Below are 22,899 nucleotides of genomic sequence, written 5' to 3' on the forward strand. Positions count from 1 at the left end.
GAGCAGATTCTTTATGAGGTCATAGATTTTCGGACCACAAACTGTGAGGAAAACCGCCCTGCGCCTAACTACGTCAGCATCTTCATCCATCTTGTTGGCAATGAAGTACTGGTCGAGGCAATCTGTAAAATCTTCCCAGTCTTCTCCCTTCACCAATCACTTCAGGATTCCAATGGTGCTCTTTTTTTTGTGTGAAAGTTCGTATTGTGCCTCGTCGCCAAATGTTGCATATGCAATAACTCAGTAGGCTTAGTACCGTGAACTCAATCAGGTGCGACCTGACTCTACTTTATTAGCTCTCAAAGTGAGGATTAAACATGGAGGTTTTCTTTATATACAAGGGCTGCACATGTGTGTCTGTGGCCCAATGACCTCTGACTGTCGCTCCCCCTGGTGGCAGGTAAACCCAGGCATACATACATTACAGTTCCCCTTGTCCTCAGCTGTCACCCCGCCAGCCTCCACATTCAACGGATCATCCTCTGCCATTTCTGCCGCCTCCAGCTTGATTCCACCACCAATCACATCTTCTCCTTCCATCCCCTCTCAGCATTCTGAAGGGACCGCTCCCTCCGCGACACCCTGGTCCACTCCTCAATCACCCCAGCACCCCCTCCCCTTCCCACGGCACCTTCCCATGCAAGCGTAGGAGATGCAACACCTGCCCTTTTACCTCCTCCTTTCCCACTGTCCAAGGCCCCAAACACTCCTTCCAAGTGAAACAGCAATTCACTTATACTTCTTGCAATTTAGTATACTGTAATCGCTGCTCACGATGTGGTCTCCTCTACATTGGGGAGATCAAACGCAGATTGGGTGACCGTTTTACAGAACACCTCCGTTCAGTCCGTAAGCATGACCCTGAGCTTCCGGTCACCTGTCACTTTAATTCTCCACTCTACTCCCACTCTGATCTCTCTGTCCTCAGCCTCTCACACTGTTCCAATGAAGCTCAATGTAAGCTCGAGGAACAGCACCTCATCTTTCATTTACAGCCTTCTGGACTCAACATCGAGTTCAACAATTTCAAACCATGACCTCTGCCCATATTTTTTTTTTCTCTTACCCATGGCAGCTGTTGATGATTCTGCCACCTCTATTTACACCCTGTCTAGTGTCATTTTTTGTTTCTTAACTTGTCCCATTATCATCTCCTTTTGCCTTCCATCATCATCTCTTTTGTCTCTTAATCTCTCCTGCCTTCCACCCTATCACAGACCTTCACTTTTGTTCTTTCCTCCCCTCCCTCCTTTCCCTGTCCCTACACTTGCTTAAAAACCTGTTAATCTTTTCCAGTTCTGACCAATGGTCGTTGACCTGAGACATTAACTCTGTTTCTTGCTCCACACATGCTGCCTGACCTGTTGAATATTTTCAGCATTTTCTGTTTTTATTTCAGATTCCAGCATTCGCTTTTGTTTGGAGAAGTGTAACTATTCGAGATGAGGCGATTCTGGCATACAAGGAGAGGCAGTCACAAAAAGCTGGCACAGAAAGTCAGTCTGGAGTTTCACAGATTATATTAAGTGAAGGGGGTGTGGAACTAAATCCTGGTCAGCAATGTCAGTCATTAATAAGGGGAAGAGGGAGGCGGGGGAATGCTCCAATGTTAACTCCCGCTGGGTATGAATTGGATGGGCGATTGCTGCCAGAGTGGGTGAGATTTGTTGCTTTGGGGGCAAACCGGAGCGGTTTTATGCCGGGAGCCAGACGTGATTCTCTTCGTTGTCGAGAAACGTCGCCTTCACGTCATCAGAGGGGATGGTGTGTGGCTGAGCTATTTGAAATGCTGGGATTGTAGAGAGTCCCTGCCCATCTGTGTGTGTGTGTGTGAGAGAGAGAGAGAGAGAGAGAGAAGGTGTGGAGACAGTCTGGGGCTAATCAGGGAAATGCGAGGCGCTGCCCCGGGGAAAGTGGCAGATCGGAAGGAGACCCAGCCTGGCCCCAGCCATTCCTGAGGAGGAAGGAGGTCGCCCCGGCTGAAGATGACTCTTGTCGCGGAAGAAAATATCGACGAGTCGGTGGCGTTAACCGCGCTCTCTCAGGGCAACTGCGACCCCGAGGAGCTGGAGCTGGAGCTGGGGCAAGAATGCTGCGAGAGGGCGTTCATCAACATCTCGGGGCTCAGGTTCGAGACGCAGCTCAGGACCCTTGCCCAATTCCCCAACACTCTGCTCGGCGATCCGAGGAAGAGGATGCGCTACTTCGATCCTCTTCGAAACGAGTATTTCTTCGACAGGAATCGCCCCAGCTTCGACGCCATCCTCTACTTCTACCAGTCGGGCGGGAGGCTGAGAAGACCTGTTAACGTGCCTGTCGATATTTTCCTGGAAGAGATCAAATTTTACGAGATGGGAGAAGAGGCCATCGATAATTTCCGCGAGGAGGAAGGTTTTATTAAAGAAGAAGAACGCATTTTGCCCACCAACGAGTACCAGCGCCAAGTTTGGTTGCTGTTCGAATACCCGGAGAGCTCGGGACCTGCCAAAGGGATTGCCATCGTCTCCGTCCTTGTCATTCTCATCTCCATTATCATATTCTGTTTAGAGACCCTGCCTGAATTCAGAGAAGATGCCCGCCCGGACCTGGTGAAACCCGCTACCAATGGCACAGAAACCTTGGGGGTGAACCCCTTCACCGACCCCTTCTTCATCATCGAGACTCTGTGCATTGTCTGGTTCTCTTTCGAACTGTTGGTGAGATTTTTCTCCTGCCCCAGCAAGCCTGGCTTCTTCAAGAACATCATGAACATCATTGACATTGTGGCCATCATCCCCTATTTCATCACCCTCTTCACCGAGTTAGTGCATCACCAAAGCAACGGGCAACAGACGATGTCCTTGGCCATCCTCAGGGTCATCCGGCTTGTTCGAGTGTTCCGCATCTTCAAGCTGTCCCGCCACTCCAAGGGGCTCCAAATCCTGGGGAAAACCCTGCAGGCCAGCCTGCGGGAGCTGGGCCTGCTCATGTTCTTCCTCTTCATCGGGGTCATCCTCTTCTCCAGCGCCGTCTACTTCGCCGAGACAGACGATCCGGACTCGAGCTTCGCCAGCATCCCGGACGCCTTCTGGTGGGCGGTGGTCACCATGACGACGGTGGGTTACGGAGACATGCATCCCGTCACCATCGGGGGCAAGATCGTGGGCTCGCTGTGCGCCATCGCCGGGGTACTGACCATCGCCCTGCCCGTGCCCGTCATTGTCTCTAACTTCAACTACTTCTACCACCGGGAGAACGAGCACGACGACCACGCCGAGTACATGCACATCAGCAGCGGCCAGCTCCAGAGCAACGACAAAGGCGAGTACCCGGAGGCGGAGGACAACGTGGACGCGCTGATACTGGATCATCACCAGTACCCCGACTGCAGACCCCGCAAACAGAGACCCGCAGACCCCCAAAGCCGCACAATATTCACTGATGTATGATCAAAGGGGAAGGAACGAGCGAGGTGGAGAAAGGGGAGAGCTAAATACACACTGAGAAACTCTCCACCCAGTGCTTTAAGTCACATTAAAAAGAAACATTGATGAGTCTCACCAACCCATGGAAGTGAAATATTTTAGTACAAAGATATCTGTGGCAGAATCATATCTGGGCAAAACAGTCTTCCATTTTTCTTAGCTTTGGTGTCAACATGTCTAGTGTTTTGACATCTTCTGCGGTTCAATGCGACCTGCCCGCCATTTGTTTTGCTCTGGTTTTGACATGTTATTCACAGTTTAACCCTCAGTTAAATTGAGGAAAAACGAAGAGCGATTTTGTAAAAAAAATGGCCAGCTTCGATCTCCCCCTCCTCCCAGCAATTCTCTACCGAAACAGGCAGGCACCTTCTCCTGGGTGGGGGTTTCTCCCGAATTGGAGCGTGGGGAGGGGGAATTCAGAGCCCCATACTACACGGGGGAGAGTGCCTGACCCGCGGAGAAAAAGGGAAGATTTAACATTTTCAAAACGAAAGGAAAACGACTGCAAAGAAAGCTGACGGGGACGGAGGGGAAGAACCAAATGAGAGAGAGAGAAAAGGCAGAAAACAATGTCAAGATTACAACCCGAAGGAGGACACGCAGCTGTTGCTGTGTTCTGCAACACTGGAAATATCCGAAGAGGAAGTCATTGCCATCACTCATCCCACTCGCTGGCCTGCTGCCGTCTCAAGCACTTTACATTGTGATAGTTGTGCTGAATTGGATCAATTTGATGTCGTTCTCCCCCTGCGCCACTCTGTGAACTGTATAAGGGAAGACCAGAAAAGTCAGTAAGCGCGTTTGCTTATCATCATCGACATTCTGTGTATTTTTATATCAAATTTCACATTGGTGAAGAAATGGGGACCGTTACTTTAATGCACATGCGGATTATGTTTACATTCGCGCCATAATTTTTTGTCGCATTTGACAATTACTGTTCCCCACCTCTCCTTAAAAAAAAATAAACATCTTTAAGTGCCTGCCTGAAAAAGAGACAAAACAGAGGACAGGTGCAAGCTGAGGCGGGGGCGGGCGGTGTGACTGGGGGAATGCGGCTCGCCAGCGCCTCCCCGCGGGACCACCTCGGCAGCGTCGGCGGTTGCCGTGGCAACCTTCTGGACTGTTCTCCAATCTGACAGTCGGAGGAGTCAGACATACATCGCTTAATGTGCAGCATCGTCCTTCACAGCGTCCCATGGCTAAATCATTGCTGATGTATATATAAACCCGAAGCTCGCTGCAATCTTTAGAAATGGTGTCACAGCGACCGTGTTCAGTGGAATAGCATCCCTTTTCTCTGTATTTCATGGCTAGCTCAATGCGCTATATTTAACCCCTCAACAAAAGGATCTGTTTCCAACACGCACCGAAATGCATTGAGATAATCACAGAAAACGTGACTGCAATTTAAGGTGGGAGTGATCAACCACCATTTGCCAGCTGCAAATTGCCCAACTCAATCATTGAACATGAGGAAAGATGTATTTCAGTTATAACTGGCGTTAAATCAAATATCAGAGCCCATCTTTGATGTATATCTTCCAAGGCACGATCATTCGATTGGTCGCGTCACATGACAATCCAAATAGGTACGTTGCCTTGGTGATGGCGAACACATTTCAAGCTAACTCGGGGTCGGCAGATTAACAATGGGATCGCGGGGCGGATCACATCTCGTTCCGATCTGATCAATGCCCAGAGTTGGGCCGGCTCCCCGGTAAACAAGATGCAACACAACCCATTGCAACAGGAACCCCAACTTAGTCCCGAAAGGCCAGGAGTGGGAATTCTCACTGGAATTAGTTACTAAAGTCCCTGTCAGACAGATAGTGAATGACTTTTCCTTAGTCAAGCCGCCACACGCATGTGACTGGAGCATTTGAAATGATTGCTGATAATTCCGAATGTGTTCACAGGATCCGATCAAATGAGACACTGCCCTGCTTGCAATTCCCAAGGTGGGTTTGCAAGCCTGTGGGGTATAAGGACTAATGCGTACAGCCAAACAGCGAAGGAAAACGGGATCCCACTCATCGGGAAATCACAATTCACAAAGAACGTTCACGATTTTGCTCTAAAGAACACATTGGAATTGTCAGTTTGTGGGAGGCATGGTATAAAAGGTGAGTGTAAACATTCTTGCTATTGAGGGAGTGCAGCAAAGGTTCACCAGACTGATTCCCAGGATGGCAGGACTGACATAAGAGGAGAGACTGGATCGACTGGGCCTTTATTCACTGGAGTTTAGAAGGATGAGAGGGGATCTCATAGAAACATATAAAATTCTGACAGGACTGGACAGGTTAAATGCAGGAAGAATGTTCCCGATGTTGGGGAAGTCCAGAACCAGGGGACACAGTCTAAGGATAAGGGGTAAGCCATTTAGGACTGAGATGAGGAGAAACTTCTTCACTCAGAGAGTTGTTAACCTGTGGAATTCCCTGCCGCAGAGAGTTGTTGATGCCAGTTCATTGGATATATTCCAGAGGGAGTTAGATAAGGCCCTTACGGCTAAAGGGAGTAAGGGGTATGGAGATAAAGCAGGAAAGGGGTATTGAGGTGAATGATCAGCCATGATCTTATTGAATGGTGGTACAGGCTCGAAGGGCCGAATGGCCTACTCCTGCACCTATTTTCTATGTTTCTATGGTTATAATTACAGTACAAACAGCGCTTGCATCAATATACATTGAGATTTCTATATTATCGAGCACCAACTTCAGTTAATTTGCAGTGGTTTCGGGTCATTTCGACACAAGGGAACAGGTTTAGTATTTTGTGGGCTGCGCTGGGCATATCACCAATAATGTTGGTAGGGAGACTGTGCGCACTTTGCGTGTTGATTTAAAAAAAATACCGCTTTTTTCAGTCGCGAGATGCGGCGTTTCTAAACGTTTCTAAACCATTGAATGAAGCAAGGCTGCGGGTGAGCGGAGGTATCGCTGTTATCCATTTGTGGTCGGATTCAAACCACGAGGCAGCACCAGACTGCGATTGTAAATTTAAGGGCGGCTCTGCAGAGGGTGATGGATAACCTTTTGTCCTTTGGGAGATGTAAATGTCGAACATTCCCTGTCTGCAATTGTTTCGCTGACGACAGTGCTAACAATACCCAGTATGTGTGTGCGAGCCCACCATCTGCACCAGCCTGTGTGAAAGCCGCTTCGACAGGTCACCAGCAGACTGATCAAACCCTTCACAAGCCACCAAGTGACTGCTCAGCTGACTCCAGCAGCGTCTCGGCGGCTGACGTCTTGCCTGTGAAAACCTCAAACACATGGAGTTGTTTTGTTTCGGAAGTGCGGACAAGCTTATTGTTGAAGTGGTTAAATGGGTCGGCAAAAATAAATCTCATCGCGTTCATGCACGCTTGCTTTCCGTAACGCTGTGCAGTTCCATTCTCATTTATTGAGGCTTTGTCCAATGGAACCGTGCCCAAATGAAACTAGAATACTCGAACGCCTGAGATTTTCCCTGCATGTCGAGGATACTTGTACACTGATTTAACCGGGGTTGGAAACATAATCTTACAAGACAGCGGTCCAGAGAGATCAAGCACAAATAATCGGGATTTACATTTACAAACTTCCACTGATATAATTTATTAAACTACACATGGAGACATACCACACTAGCAGGTGCAAATGGCAGTTCCATCGATGACGTGCAAGTCTGGATAAAATAATGCTGCTTTACCTTAGGAGGCACTTCTCCCGATTGTACATTTATAGGACTGTTTATGGTGGGTGTGATGGGACTCTTCCCTGATATCATAGAATCATACATCCCATCTAGCCTGGGCCTGCTCTGAAGTTTTTTCCCTACAGCCCTGCATACATTTCCCTTTCAAGTCTATCTCCAATTCCCCTTTGAAAGTTACTGTTGAGTCTGCTCCCTTTCAGACAGAGCATTCAGATCATCATAACTCACTGCATAAATAAACATACTCACCTCCCTCTCTTTTGTAGTGTCCATGCAGTATAATTCTTGTTTGAGGTCACTGATCTGTGTGTAATAATGTTTGCAAGCGATGTGAAAAAGGTCATATTGCTTGAGAACTGCAACAGCATCTTGTTAAACTTAAATGTTGCACATTTAAAAGGTTCCAACTGGTTCGGTGGGCTGTCTTTGTCTTCAATATCTGTACAGAGCCAACAGGTCAGTGAAATGTTTTAACATTAACAGTTTCACAAGACCTCCAAGGCAAGTGAGCACATGTGCCTGAGAGAAATGGTCCTTTAGGGTCAAAAAAGCAAGGAAGTAATACTACACTTGTAGAAAACCTTAATTAGGTCACCTTTGGAACATTTATTGCAGTTTTGGGCATCTCATTTATAGGAATGATATAAAAGCAATGGAAAAAGTACCACATAGATTCACAAGGATATTATCAGGGCTAAGGGGTTAAATTATGAAGTTACTTTAGAAGTTAGGGCCTTTTTCACTAGAGCTGTGCAGGTTAGGAGGTGACCTGATAAAGGTCTTCAAGATTATGATAGATTAAATAGTGATTATTTCCACTGGTAACAAGAGTTAAGATAATCAGAAATAGCATTACAGGGGAGATTAGAAAGTATTACTTTAAATAGAATATGATTGGATTGTGGAAGCCTCTGTCATAAAGCATTGCGAAAGCAGAGTCTGTAATTAAAAAAAAAGAATCAGTTAGAAAAAAGGAATAATAAAAGATGTGGGGAACAAGCAGGAGTTGGAGTAAACTAGGTGAATCATGTGTAAAAAAACACAACTAGCAACAGAACTGATAAACCACATAACCTCTTTCTGATTGGCTAATTAGGATGACACTGCCGTAGTTTTATCAACCCAAATAATAACCTGTTTCTGTGCAGAAACATTTGTTATTTTAACAGTTGGAAGGCAGGATCGTCTAAGTAAAACATTAAAATAAAAGTTTTTGGCTTTCCATACAGCGCCTGTTTGCTATGGGAAATGAGTGACTGGGAGACTGCTCAGGTGCTCCAGTCACATGATGGGGCCTGGGCCTCATTTTACTAAATCCCAGGCCCCGATTGAGCCTTGTGCGCAGTCTGTGCATGGTCCCTGAGCACCAACAGCACTTCCCTTTCACTAAGTGCACAGGGCATGGAGTAGTGCTCAAGCCTCTGAGCCTAATTATAGGAGGAGCCAGTGCCCGATGTGGATTAGTGCAATGGGTGTCTGCCATCACATTATTGATCCCATGGCACCAGTGTGGCAGGTGACTGCAACCAGTAGGTTTCTTTAGAGCTGTACAAGTTTTCCGGTACATTTGTACACATTTGAGCAAGATTAGGATTCACTTCTTCAAATCCTGAGAAGTGTGTAAAAACAGGAAGCATTTTAAAGCCCTTAAATGTGTTAGCTGAGCTCAATTAGTAGCACTCTCACCCCAGAATCAGTGGGTTGAATCTCTTATCTAGATTAACAATTCAGTGTAGTACTGTCGGAGTGCTGCATTGCAATAAGTGCCATCTTTCTGGTGAAATGTTGACCAAGGCCCTGTCTGTCCACGAAGAAAAGTAGGTGAGTTTTCCTGGTATCCTCCCTCAACCAACTCACCAAAAAAAAACAGATTAACTGTTTGTGGTATCTTGCTAAGTACAACTAGCCAATGCATGTGCCTATGTAACAGGTCACTACATTTCAAAAGTGAATAATTGTTTGTGAAGCATTATGAGATATCCTGAGGATGTATTTAGGTGATTATATAAATGCAATTTCTTTTGTTCTTTCTTTACAAATCACCTTTGGCACTTAGAATATAAAGGTAGCAGCAGTTACAATTGTTCAGGTATATTAGTCTTGATATGTTGTATATCATGAAAAATATAGGTAGTTCAGTGAGCCATAATGCAACCAGGTTAACCATTGCGGGCACTTGGAACTCATGGGAGTTGTGTTAGTCTCATTAGTACCTATCATACGTTGGCTATTACTTAAACCCTATTAAATGAGCTGAATCTTGATTGGGCTCATTTTTGCCTGGTTTATACTTTGAAAATACCCAAATTAATTCATCATGTGAAAGATTAAATGTAAATTGATCTCAAATTCTGAACTCTGGACACATCCTGCAACAAAGAGCATCAGTTTAGGTTTAAGTTTCATCATGGCATGAGCTCAGAGACACAACACTATAAATACTGGGAGAATTTAGTCCCAGCAACAAAAATGTCTGATGGCCCACAGTGTGGCGTATCACTGATCCACCTAGAGGCGTCAGTATAAGCAAGGCATTTGATGTTGCTCCTATTTTTGAAGGGATTAAAATGGGACCTCCGTGACTTGGTGAGTTACAACAGTATCTTTTTGTCTTTGTGTCTGTGTTTGAATCAAATTCAGACTGAAGGAAAGTAAAATTCTCTCTCTTTGAAGGCTGGAAGGATTCCACGTGATATGAGTTTTGAGTGGGTGAGAATCCATTGTACAAACTGCGTAATTTGTCAACCATCAGCAATAGACCTTCAGTGTCACTCAGAGGTTGCAAGGATGCTGGATTGAAAAATGGATGCTGATTCAGTAAGAGTTGTTTTTCTGAGTTTGAACATATATTTGGGATAGCATTATGGCATTGGCCCATGGTATAATAGGCTTGGTACTGACAATGAGCGGTGGCAGAGGGGAGGGGGAGGGGGAAGGTGTACATCTATGTACTATGTGCAGTGAATTTATAAACTCTTTCTCTGTAAACGTGTACATGATTTCTCTTAACATACTCTATACATAGAGTGTACTGATAAAGCTATCAGTATGCGTGTCACAGTATAGCTCTGTGTATGGTTGGTGTAAAGGTGTCATGAGCCAGGGCTGCAAAAAGTACCTCTGGGTTCCAGGCAGCCAAACTTCCCCTCACCTTATCCCTTTAAAAGCAGGGGCACAGAGATTGCCTTAATATGAAAGCATGGTGGAGCTGTCAAAAAAGCATGTATTCACATGCATTATTTTGGGGCGAGAGTTCCAGATTTCCACTACCCTTTTTGTAAAGAAGTGCTTCCAGACATCATTCCAGAACGGCCCAGCTCTAATTTTAAGGTTATGCCTCCTTGTTCTGGACTCTTCCCATCAGAGAAAATAGCTTCTCTCCATCTACCTATCAACTCCTTTAATCATCTTAAACATCACAATTAGGTAAACCCTAGATCTTCTACACCCAAGGGCATATTGTGAGAAATGTAAGTAGTTGTAGTTTAATAAAGTAGTGTCCTGGAGGATTTCTTTTCAAAGTCGATTTTTACTAAGTTTGGTCTTTTTGAAAGCTGGAGTGTAGTGCAGTGCAAATAGCCCATGAACTTTAGAAACATAGAAATTAGGTGCAGGAGTAGGCCATTCGGCCCTTTGAGCCTGCACCACCATTCAATAAGATCATGGCTGATCATTCAACCTCAGTATCCCTTTCCTGCTTTCTCTCCATACCCCTTGATCCCTTTGGCCGTAAGGGCCATATCTAACTCCCTTTCGAATATATCTAACGAACTGGCCTCAACAACTTTTGCGGTAGAGAATTCCACAGGTTAACCACTCTCTGAGTGAAGAAATTTTTCCTCATCTCGGTCTTAAATGGCTTATCTCTTATTCTTAGACTGTAACCCCTGGCTCTGGAACTCCCCAGCAACAGGAACATTCTTCCTGCCTCTAACCTGTCCAATTCCGTCAGAATTTTATGTGTCTATGAGATCCCCTCTCATTCTTCTAATCTCCAGTGGATACAAGCCCGGTTGATCCAGTCTCTCCTCATATGTCAGTCCTGCCATTCCGGGAATCAATCTGGTGAACCTTCGCTGTACTCCCTCAATAGCAAGAACGTCCTTCCTCAGATTAGGAGACCAAAACTGAACACAATATTCCAGGTTTGGCCTCACCAAGGCTCTGTACAACTGCAGTAAGACCTCCCTGCTCCTATACTCAAATCCCCTCGCTATGAAGACCAACATGCCATTTGCCTTCTTCACCGCCTGTTGTACCTGCATAGCAAACTTCAATGACTGATGTACCATGACACCCAGATCTCGTTGCACCTCCCCTTTTCCTAATTTGTCACCATTCAGATAATCTTCTGTCTTCCTGTTTTTGCCACCAAAGTGGATAACCTCACATTTATCCACATTATACTGCATCTGCCATGCATTTGCCCACTCACCTAACCTGTCCAAGTCACCCTGCAGCCTCTTAGCATCTTCCTCACAGCTCACACCACCACCCAGCTTAGTGTCATCTGCAAAGTTGGAGATATTACATTCAATTCCTTCATCTAAATCATTGATGTATATTGTAAATAGCTGGGGTCCCAGCACTGAACCCTGCAGCACCCCACTGGTCACTGCCTGCCATTCTGAAAAGGACCCGTTTATTCCGACTCTCTGCTTCCTGTCTGCCAACCAGTTCTCTATCCACATCAGAACATTACCCCCAATACCATGTGCTTTAATTTTGCACACTAATCTCTTGTGTGGGACCTTGTCAAAAGCCTTTTGAAAGTCCAAATACACCACATTCACGTTCTCCCTTGTCCACTCTACTAGTTACATCCTCAAAAAATTCTAGGAGATTCGTCGAGCATGATTTCCCTTTCATAAATCCATGCTGACTGGGACCGATCCTGTCACTGCTTTCCAAATGCGCTGCTATTTCATCTTTAATAATTGATTCCAACATTTTCCCCATCACTGATGCCAGGCTAACCGGTCTATAATTCCCTGTTTTCTCTCTCCCTCCTTTTTTAAAAAGTGGTGTTACATTAGCTACCCTCCAGTCCATAGGAACTGATCCGGAGTCAATAGAATGTTGGAAAATGATCACCAATGCATCCGCTATTTCTAGGGCCACTTCCTTATGCTGCATCCCAGAGTACTTATCAGGCCCTGGGGATTTATCGGCCTTCAATCCCATCAATTTCCCTAACACAATTTTGTGATTAATAAGGATTTCCTTCAGTTCCTTCTTTTTGCTAGACCTCGAACCCCTAGTATTTCCGGAAGGTTAATTGTGTCTTCCTTAATGAAGACAGATCCAAAGTATTTGTTCAATTAGTCTGCCATTTCTTTGTTCCCCATTATAAATTCACCTGATTCTGACTGCAAAGGACCTACGTTGGTTTTCACTAATCTTTTTCTCTTCACATATCTATAGAAGTTTTTGCAGTCAGCTTTTGTGTTCCCTGCAAGCTTTCTCTCATACTCTATTTTCCCCCTCCTAATTAAACCCTTTGTCCTCCTCTGTTGAATTCTAAATTTCTCCCAGTCCTCAGGTTTGCTGCTTTTTCTACCAATTTATATGCCTCTTCCTTGGATTTAACACTATCCCTAATTTCCCTTGTTAGCCACTGATACGTCCTTACTATACAGTATAAATGCACACGAGACCCATGCTTGAGAGAAGGTCAGTCTGTGACCTGTCCTTTATTCCTTAGCACTCAAGTGATGAAGGTGGGTGGAGCTTCCCCTTTTATACCTGAAGGTCCAGGTTAGGAGTGTCTCCCACCTAGTGGTCAGTGTTCTCACGGTGTACAACTTAGGTCAGTTTATACATGGCTTGGCGGGCCATGGCCAGGGGCTAAGGGGGGCTTCCCTGGGTGCATTGCCCAGCTGGGCACACGTGTTGCACCTGCGAACACAAAGTTCCAGATCTGCGTCTATCCCTGGCCACCAAACGTGTGACCTGGCAATTGCCTTCATCGTGACAATGCCCAGGTGCCCATTGTGGAGTTCTCTGATGAACACCTCTCTGCCCATCTGGGGCATGACTACGCGGTTTCCCCACAGTAGGCAATCGGCCTGAATCGAGAGTTCATCCTTGCGCCTGTGAAATGGTTTAAATTTCTCAGGGCATGCCCTGTACGTGGCTGCCCAGTCCCCATTCAGGACACATTTCTTGACGAGAGACAATAGCGGGTCTCTATTTGTCCAGACTTTAATCTGACGGGCTGTCACGGGTGAGCCTTCGCTTCCGAAAGCTTCAACAGCCATGACCATCTCAGCAGCATGCTCGGTAGGCCCCTCAGTGGTGGCTAGTGGGAGCCTGCTGAGTGCATCGGCGCAGTTTTCGGTGCCCGGTCTGTGCCGAATTGTGTAGTCATAGGCGGCTAACGTGAGTGCCCACCTCTGTATGCAGGCCGATGCGTTTGCATTTATGGCCTTGTTGTTGGCCAAAAGGGACGTTAGGGGTTTGTGATCTGTCTCCAGCTCAAATTTCCTGCCAAACAGGTACTGGTGCATTTTCTTTACCGCAAATACACATGCGAGCGCCTCCTTTTCTACCATCCCGTAGCCCCTTTCTGCCTGGGACAGACTTCTGGAGGCATAAGCTACCGGCTGTAACTGACCCTTGGCATTGACATGCTGCAACACACACCCGACACCATAGGACGATGCATCGCACGTTAACACAAGTTTCTTACATGGGTCATATAGCGTTAACAGATTGTTGGAACATAACAAATTGCGTGCTCTATTAAAAGCCCTTTCCTGGCTGTCCCCCCAGACCCATTCGCGACCTTTGCGTAGGAGCACGTGTAGCGGCTCTAGCAGCGTGCTCAATTTTGGAAGAAAGTTACCAAAATAGTTCAGGAGCCCCAGGAACGAACGCAGCTCCGTCGTGTTACGGGGTCTGGGTGCTCTCTGGATCGCTTCCGTCTTGGACGCAGTAGGGCTGATCCCATCTGCTGCTACCCTCATCCCCAGGAATTCTACCTCTGGAGCTAGGAAGACGCACTTCGCCTTTTTCAGTCGCAGACCTACCAGGTCCAGTCTGCGTAGCACCTCCTCCAGGTTGTGGAGGTGTTCTTCAGTATCGTAACCTGTAATGAGGATGTCGTCCTGAAAAACCACCGTCCCTGGAATCGACTTGAGGAGGCTTTCCATATTTCGTTGGAAGATCGCGGCGGCCGAGCAAATCCCGAATGGACATCTGTTGTACTCAAACAACCCCTTGTGTGTCGTGATGGTGGTCAGCTTCTTCGACTCACTTGCCAGCTCCTGGGTCATGTAAGCTGAGGTCAGGTCCAATTTTGAAAAAAGTTTGCCACCGGATAGCGTCGCAAAGAGGTCCTCCGCTCCCGATTGATGGTGGCCTTGTAATCGCCACATATCCTGACCGACCCATCCGCCTTGAGCACCGGCACAATCGGGCTCGCCCAGTCACTGAATTCGACTGGCGAGATGATGCCTTCCCTCAGCAGGCGGTCCAATTCGCCTTCTATCTTTTCCCGCATCACGTACGGCACCGCTCTGGCCTTGTGGTGTACTGGCCTGGCGTCCGGGTTTATGTGAATCACTACCTTGGCCCCCATGAAAGTGCCAATGCCGGGTTGAAATAATGAGTCAAATTTGTCCAGGATCTGTGAGCAAAATACTCGCTCCACAGAGGAAATTGCATTGACATCGCTCCATTTCCAGTTCATGACAGCAAGCCAACTCCTCCCCAGTAGTGCGGGACCGTCCCCTGGGACAATCCAGAGTGGCAGTCTGTTCTCCGAATCTTTGTGGGTCACGACTACCGTGGCGCTGCCAAGCACCGGAATGATCTGCTTTGTGTAATTCCATAGCTGTGTGTCAATCGGCGATAATTTTGGCCTCCTGGCCTTGGATGCCCACTGTTTGATACCCATCAGGGACTGGCTGGCACCCGTATCTAACTCCATTGATACTGGGATGCCATTGAGGAGCACTTTCATCATTATCGGTGGCGTCCTGGTGTATGAACTCGTGCTCCACACGAACTCGCTGAACTTCAGCTTCCAGCGATTTCCCCCAGTGTCAATTTCTGCAGGTATTTTGCTCATCTCTGCAAACTCCGGCTAAGTGTGTGCCTCCACGCCTCCAGCATGAGTTGCGGTTTGAAACAAAAGGTCCCTTGCCAGTCAATCGTCCCTGACTGCCCCTGTTATTGTCCTTGAGTGCACCATTAACAGCTGTTGATGGCCCCATTACTGGCCGCATTGTCCCTTGCAATGGCGTGAATCGCTGTTCAGCTTGCCATTGTCTCTGTCGAACTCCCCCTCTGGGTTCGACTATATGTTGGGGCATGCCCGACTGCCCTTGTCTGCCTGGAGAACTGTGTGCTGCTTTAACAATGTTGAATCTCTGTCCCAACCATTCCTTAACAAGGTACCTCTCGTCTGTTCTGCTAGTGGCCATGCTCGCGTGGTTTAAATCCCAGTTTCTTGTCGCCATTGATACGTCCTTACTATACAGTATAAATGCACACGAGGCCCATGCTTGAGAGAAGGTCAGTCTGTGACCTGTCCTTTATTCCTTAGCACTCAAGTGATGAAGCTGGGTGGAGCTTCCCCTTTTATACCTGACGGTCCAGGTTAGGAGTGTCTCCCACCTAGTGGTCAGTGTTCTCACGGTGTACAACTTAGGTCAGTTTATACATGGGTTACAATGCTGGTTGAATACATGACAGCCACGGTTAAGCCACCTTCCCCATTTTATTTTTACTCCAGACAGGGATGTACAATTGTTGAAGTTCATCCTTGTAATTTATAAATGTCTGCCATTGCCTATCCACTGTCAACCCTTTAAGTATCATTTGCCAGTCTATCCTAGGAAATTCGCATCTCATACCATCGAAGTTACCTCTCCTTACGTTCAGGACCCTAGTTTCCGAATTAACTTTCAGAATGAATGGATTCAATGGGACACAAGGTCTTCATTGTTCTATGATTTCTTATAACAGAATGTTCTGGAAAGTTGTGACAAAGAATCTCCTCCTACAGAGTTTCAGGAAAAACCTCTAATCAATTTCATTGATGCCTTGAGATTTACCCCTTTGGGCTGGATTTTCCACTCCTGGCTGCCTCTGTTTCCACCCCGGAGGGGCGTCAATGGTTCTTCTGGGCAGAGAGTCAGCTTCCAGCGCCCCATCCGGATTTTCAGGGCCAGTTTCGGCGGGGTACAGAGCATTACTGCCCAGAAGAGGTGAGCCGGTGTGCAACGGCCCTGGTTGCGACACCGGATTGATTTCTGCCTCCCGCCCGACCCGTAGCGCTGTGTAGAGCAATGTGCTGGGACCGCCTATGAAAACGGGCGGCTCGACCCGTAGCAGCTGCAGTTAGGTAAGTAATGTCGACCTCAGGTAAGTGTGGTTGTTTTTTTTTCACGATTTGTGTAGGGGTGGCATGAGATATTTTTTAGAAATGTTTTTGATGGGTTTATTTCATTTTTTTTTTTCTCCTCAGGCCTCCCTTAGAGCGCTCTGAGGCCGGCTCTTTAGCTTGGGATTTTCACCTCCCTTAGCGCTCCACCCCACACTTGGGGCCCAGCTGCCCAATTTTACTGACTGAAGCACAAACTTTTTCCAGGCTCTGCCACCATTAACTCCCCGAAATCTTAAAAGCCAAAAATCCTACCCCATGAATATTGGCATGCAAACCCTTAAATGGTTAGCATAAAATAGTGGACAAAATAACCTCATAGGAATGCATCAGCATTTATACACCAACATTTAAAGAGCTTAACTTTAAGGTATGAGTTCAGTTACAATGCATCCCTCCAATTCATAGTATGACGCAGCACAGAATGAGGCCATTCGGCCCATCATTCCTGTGCCAGCTCTTTGGTAGAGCTCTCCAATTAGTCTCACTCTCGTGCTCTTTTCCCATAGCCCTGTAAATATTTTCCCTTCAAGTATTTACCTTTTGAATGTTACTATTGAATCTGCTTCCACCACCTTTCGGGCAGTGCATTTCAGATCATAATAACTCGCTGTGTAAAAAATGTTTCATCATTTCACCTCTGGTTCTTTTGCCAATCATCTTAAATCTGTGTCCTCTGGTTACTGACCCTTCTGCCACTAGAAACAGTTTCTCCTTATTTACTCTATCAAAATTGGTCCTGATTTTGAACACCTCTAACAAATCTCCTCGTAACCTTCTCTGCTCTAAGGAGACCAACCCCATCTTCTCCAGTCTCTCCCTCATCTCTGGTACCATTCCAGTAAATCTCCTCTGCACCCTCTGCAAGGCCATCCTTTCCAAAGTGTGATGCCCAGAATTGAACTTAATACTCCAGCTGAGGCCTAATCAGTGTTTTATAAAGGTTTAGCATAATTTCCTGGCTTTTGTACTCATTAATAAAGCCAAGGATACCATATTCTTTATTAAAAGCTTTCTCAACTTGTTCTGCCACCTTCAAAGATTTGTGTACACACACCCCCAGGTCTGTCTGTCCTTGCACCCCCTTTAAAATTGTACCATTTAATTTATATTGCCCCTTCTCAGTCCTGCTACCAAAATATACCATGTCACACTTCTCTGTGTTACATTTCATCTGCTATGTGTCTGTCTATTTCACCACTCGGTCTATGCCCTTCTGAAGTCTGTTACTATCCTCTACATTGCTTGCTACATTTCTGAGTTTCAGGTCATCTGCAAACAAATTATTTGAATTTTTAAAATTAAAGACATTTCCGATTCATATTTTGTGAAAACCGTACACCTCCTCATACTTATTAATTGTGACTAAAATACTTGCGAGATCAAAAGGGACATTTAAGTAAACTTTGCTATTGAGAATGGTTTGTCATGTTATCTGGTCAGATGCATCATTCTAAATGTTTTCTTGAAATTCTTCATCCTAAGATATTTAACCAAACACAAATATTACTTCTGTATGATAATATTGGCATCTTGTGTACTCACATTATGGATGCTTGAAGGTCACTTTATTGCACAGAGATAATTCAGTCTTTCATAGAATCATATACCGGGAATTTTCTCATGTTCTCCCAACGAGCTGCAGTATTTCAGTGGAAGATCAGCATAAATCACACGTACACCATGTAGATGAGCTTTCCGTGATTCTCTGCTGAAGTTAAAGCAACTGATTGGGAAAACCCGGGAGAAAATTCCCGGAGACAGAATCTTACAAGTTATAGGAGGCCATTCAGCCCATTGTGCCAGTGGTGTTACCTCTGTCCACTCTAATCCCATTTTCTGGTCCCTTTCCTTTATCCTTTTATATTATTCCTTTTTGAAATTAATTCCTTTAGAAATAATGTTCTTCAATAGTCATTTTGGTAAAGCATTCTTTGTTCTAATAATCCTCTGGGTGAAATTCTTTTCTAACGTTCCTTTAATTTTTCTACTAATCTCAAATTTGAGCATCCTTGATACTGATTCATCAATAGTGGAAAAAATAATTCACTATTTATCCTCCCAAAACATTTCATAATCTCTAATTAGTAATGTTTGAATTGAAAGAAATTGCAGATCTCTGGTTCAAAATGGAGTGAGATTATAGAGGGATGGTAAACAGGACCATTTTAAATCAGATTTTTGTTGCATTAATTATTAACTGGATATACAAAAACACTGATGCACTCATTTTAAATGTGAATGCATCTTGTTCAACTATATGCAACATACACCTCCATCACAAGCCATCTACCAACCAATACTCGTCACTTAACTTGCTTCAATACCAATCGACCCGTCACTGACCTTACTCGAATACCAACTGACCCATCACTGACCTTACTCTAATACCAACTGACCCATCACTGACCTTACTCTAATACCAACCGACCCATCACTGACCTTACTCTAATACCAACCGACCCATCACAGGCCTCCCTCTAATACCAACTGACTCATCACTGACCTCACTCTAATACCAACCGACCCATCACTGACCTTACTCTAATACCAACCGACCCATCACAGGTCTCCCTCTAATACCAACTGACTCATCACTGACCTTACTCTAATTCTTGGTCCTTAGAGGCTGAGGCAGGAGAAATTATTATGGGGAATAAGGAAATGGCAGAAATGTGAAACAAATATTTTGTATCTGTCTTCACAGTGGAAGACGCAAAAAGTGTACCTGAAATGGTGGGGAACCAAGAGTCTAATGAGGGTGAGAAACTTAATCTAATTAATATCAGTAGAGAAAAAGTATTCGAGAAACTAATGGGACTAAAAGCTGACAAATCCCCTGAACCTGACGGCCTACATCCTAGGGTTCTAAAAGAGGTGGCTGCAGAGATAGTGGATGCATTGGGTTTGATCTTCCAAAATTCCCTAGATTCTAGAATGGTCGCAGCGGATTGGAAGGCAGCAAATGTAACACTGCTGTTCAATAAAGGGGGGAGAAAGCAAACAGGGAACTACAGGCCAGTTAGCCTGACATCAGTCATCGGGAAAATGCTGGAATCCATTGTTAAGGAAGTGGTATCAAGGCACTTAGAAAATCATAACATGATTAGGCAGAGTCAATATGGTTTTATGAAAGGGAAATCATGTTTGACAAATTCGTTAGAGTTTTTTGAGGATGTAACTAGCAGGATAGATGAAGGGGAACCAGTGGATGTAGTATATTTGGATTTCCAAAAGGCATTTAATAAGGTGCCACATAAAAGGTTATTACACAAGATAAGGGCTCATGGGATTAGAGATAATGAGATAATGTATTAGCATGGATAGATGATTGTTTTTTGTCCGCTAACCAGAGAGTAGGGATAAACGGGTCTTTTTCAGGTTGGCAGGCTGTAACTAGTGGGGTGCCACAAGGATCAGTGCTGGGGCCTCAGCTGTTTACAATCTATATTAATGACCTAGATAAAGGGACCGAGTATAATGTATTCAAGTTTGCTGATGATACAAAGCTAGGTGGGACAGTAAGCTGTGAGGAGAATACAAAGGGATATAGATAGACAAAGTGAGTGGGCAGTAAGGTGGCAGATGGAGTATAATGCAGGGAGATGTGAGGTTATTCACTTTGGTAGGAAGAATAGAAAAACCGAATATTTTTTAAATGGTGAGAAACTTTTAAATGTTGCTGTTCAGAGAGATTTGGGTGTCCTTGTGCAAGAAACACATAAAGCTAGCATGCAGGTAAAGCAAGCAATAAGGAAAGCAAATGGCATGTTGTCCTTTATTGCAAGGGGTTTGGAGTGTAAGAGTAATAAAGTCTTGCTACAGTTGTACAGGGCCTTGGTGAGACCACACCTGGAGTACTGTGCACAGTTTTGATCTCCTTATCTAAGGATATACTTGCCTTGGTGCAATGGAGGTTCACTAGATTGATTCCTGAAATGAGAGGGCTGTCTTATGATGAGAGATTGTGGCGAATGGGCCTTTACGCTGGTGTTGAGAAGAATGAGAGGTTATCTCATTGAAACATACAAGCCTCTGAAGGGGATTAATAGGGTAGATGCTGAGAGATTGTTTCCCCTGGCTGGAGTGTCTCGAACTAGGGGTCACGGTCTCAGGATAAGACAGAGATGAGGAATTTCTTCACTCAGAGGATTGTGAATCTTTGGAATTCTCTGCCCCAGTGGGTTGTGGATGCTGAGTCTCTGAATATATTTAAGGCTGAGATAGATAGATTTTTGGAGTCTAGGGGAATCAAGGGATATGGAGATTGGGCGGGAGGGTGGAGTTGAGGTAGATGATCAGCCATGACCTTACTGAAAGGAGGAGCAGGCTCGAGGGGCCTTATGGCCTACTCCTGCTCCTATTTCTTATATTCCTATGTTCTTATACCAACTGACCCATCAAAGAACTCACTCTCCAATCGGCACCCATCACAGGCCTCACTCTAATACCAACTGACCTCACTCTAATATAAACTAATACATCCCATAATTTGTGAAAATAATGAGCACTGTTAAAATTTAATGGTAATCTTGAGACAGAGTTTATATTTTTTGGTAATGTATCATAAGAGAATTAAATTAGTAATTGGAGTAGAATATTTATGGTTGCAGTTAGAGAATTAGATTTTTACAACAGGAAAAAACTGCATCAATTTATTTAGTACTCTGCTATAGTGCTCACAGTCTGTTGCTAATAATTTAATTGAACAGTTGGAATTTATATTTATAGTTATGTTTTTTAAGAGTTTTTTATTCTGTGTTGCCTGAGTTATATGATGATGTAAAAGTGAATGTTCACCAGAAAAGCTCAGTACAATCATTCTGCTTTAAGAGGCCAGCACTGGGCCAAGGACATTCCAGCTGGATGCTTCTTTAAAGTCCCATTATACAATGCACCAATTCAGTGTCTAATGTCTGTATTGATTGTACTCTAATAGTGGTGCTTACCAAACCCCTGACCGCACGGCTTATATAAACACTTTCAAAACAACTCTAGGTGTTGTTTGAATTGAAAGTGCTCAAATAGTGAGTCAGTCAGGTTTAAGGTGCAGACAGTGCAGACATTTCTATCTAGAAGTGAGATTGGAAGGTGCCTGTATCTATTTTCATCATTCTAAGGGGCTAAATGAATCACAACAGCAATGGTTCAATTGCAGAAACTAACATTATTAACATAATAACAACAGCAAATTAAACTTCATGGACAAGAAATGGATAACCTACGATAAGGGAAGAGCTTTACGAGATGACTGAAAATTATGGTCAAGATAATGGGCTTTTGAAGTTGGGGAGAAAAGTGGCAAGGTGAGGGAGTTTAGGGAACGGGTCTGAGTGTGGAAATAAAATGGTAAAACCTCTACCAGTGAAGTTGCAGCAGTGGTGGGAGAGGGGGATGCATAGGAAGCCAGATTTGGAAGACTAGAAAGCAGGAGCTGGACTGGAGGAGGTTGCAGAGGCAAGAAATGAGATGAGAATTTTGAAGTCAGTGTGTTGGAGGACAGGGAGAGAGCATGCAGTGGAGATCAGTGAAGCCAAGGTGAACCAGACATAGGCCGCGATTTCACCTACTCGCAGGCTAGGTGCGGCCGAGGTAGGTGGCGGACTACGACCCCGCTCCCGGTTCCATCGCACTCTGTTGAAGTGATTTTGTCTTGATTGGGCTTAATCATCCTGCCCTGCGAAGTTCGCGGCTAATTAAAAGGCAGAGGGTCTGATGATGTCATTTGATGAGGCATCATCAGCCGGTTTCCTTAAAGGGACCATGTCCACATTCATTTTGACAGTTATGATGTCAGTGTTCTACAACATTGAGCTGCTGCAAACACTACACAAATATGCTTATGGAGGGAGTCACAGCACGCAGGGAAGTTCTCTTCCCTTCCAAAGGGTGGAAGAGACCTCCCCAGGAGACCAACGCAGCCTGGTTGCAGATTGCACAGGAGGACAGAAGTGAGGATGTGGTCAGGAGGACCTGGCTGCAGTGGCGCAAACCTTTCAATTATCTCAGATCATGAAACGTTACTGCAAAGCCACACTCAACCTCATCCTGCTGTGCCACTCATAACATCCCCATCACTCTGCCTTCCCTACCCTACTCCTGCACATCCTTACTCACACTAACTTAACTTACACCTCCACCCATCCCTCTCTATCTACATTATCACATCCCTCTCTCAGTAGCCACCCCTTACACTCACCCTCATCCTTGTCCAATCATACCAACTAACAACACACAAGGGTAGGCACTTGGGTCTTTTAGCCAATGTTCACGTAGAGTTTCTGCTAATGTGGTGTCAAACATTGAAATCTTTATTTTGAACATTTCGCCTTCTTGGAC

General features: G+C 45.2%; 1 protein-coding gene across 3 annotated transcripts in view; it reads left to right on the forward strand.

Annotated features, from left to right (window-relative positions):
* Nucleotides 1-1,840: 1,840 nt before the first annotated feature.
* The window catches only part of LOC139278587 (potassium voltage-gated channel subfamily A member 3-like), a 47,769-nt gene continuing 26,710 nt past the window's right edge, over nucleotides 1,841-22,899 (forward strand). For 2 of the 3 annotated variants that reach the window (XM_070897525.1, XM_070897526.1), the window contains exon 1: nucleotides 1,841-5,590. In XM_070897525.1, the coding sequence (XP_070753626.1) occupies nucleotides 1,986-3,428 (1,443 nt within the window). In that variant the 5' untranslated portion in view covers nucleotides 1,841-1,985 and the 3' untranslated portion in view covers nucleotides 3,429-5,590. Of the gene's footprint in view, nucleotides 5,591-19,267; nucleotides 19,322-22,899 lie in introns of all 3 variants that reach the window. The other variant, XM_070897527.1, reaches the window with a different exon arrangement.

Source organism: Pristiophorus japonicus, chromosome 13 (assembly GCF_044704955.1).
Source record: "Pristiophorus japonicus isolate sPriJap1 chromosome 13, sPriJap1.hap1, whole genome shotgun sequence".
NCBI lineage: Eukaryota > Metazoa > Chordata > Chondrichthyes > Pristiophoridae > Pristiophorus > Pristiophorus japonicus.